Raw genomic sequence first — 296 nt, 5'->3', positions numbered from 1 at the left:
GTGCCGCCGCTCATCGCCGTGCAGCACCGCTTAATTCATATCATTAATAACAAATTGCTCTGGAGCGTGGGCAGACAAGCTCCAGCACGCTATCGACCACGGGCAAGCCGCCCGAGGACCAGCTCCGAGCCGGGTGCTGGGGCGGTGACGCCTGGCCATCCCCTGCAGGTACAGAACATCAGCCTGGCGGAGGGGGAGACGCTGACGGTGGAGAGCGCGGGGGGCCTGGAGCCCACCCTCCTGGCCAACGAGTCCTTCCTGCTGCGGGGCCAGGTCATCCGCAGCCCCGCCAACCT

At 66.2% G+C, this 296-nt stretch overlaps 1 protein-coding gene across 1 annotated transcript in view; it reads left to right on the top strand.

Moving 5' to 3' along the window:
• The window catches only part of SEZ6 (seizure related 6 homolog), a 10709-nt gene that overhangs the window by 6170 nt on the left and 4243 nt on the right, over window positions 1–296 (top strand). Inside the window, 1 exon segment of the mRNA XM_035900563.1 lies at window positions 169–288. Within this exon segment, the coding sequence (XP_035756456.1) occupies window positions 169–288 (120 nt within the window).

The sequence above is a fragment of the Egretta garzetta genome, unplaced genomic scaffold, assembly GCF_000687185.1.
Source record: "Egretta garzetta isolate BGI_Z169 unplaced genomic scaffold, ASM68718v1 scaffold108, whole genome shotgun sequence".
NCBI classification, from domain to species: Eukaryota; Metazoa; Chordata; class Aves; order Pelecaniformes; family Ardeidae; genus Egretta; species Egretta garzetta.
This window is presented reverse-complemented; position numbering and strand designations above follow the sequence as displayed.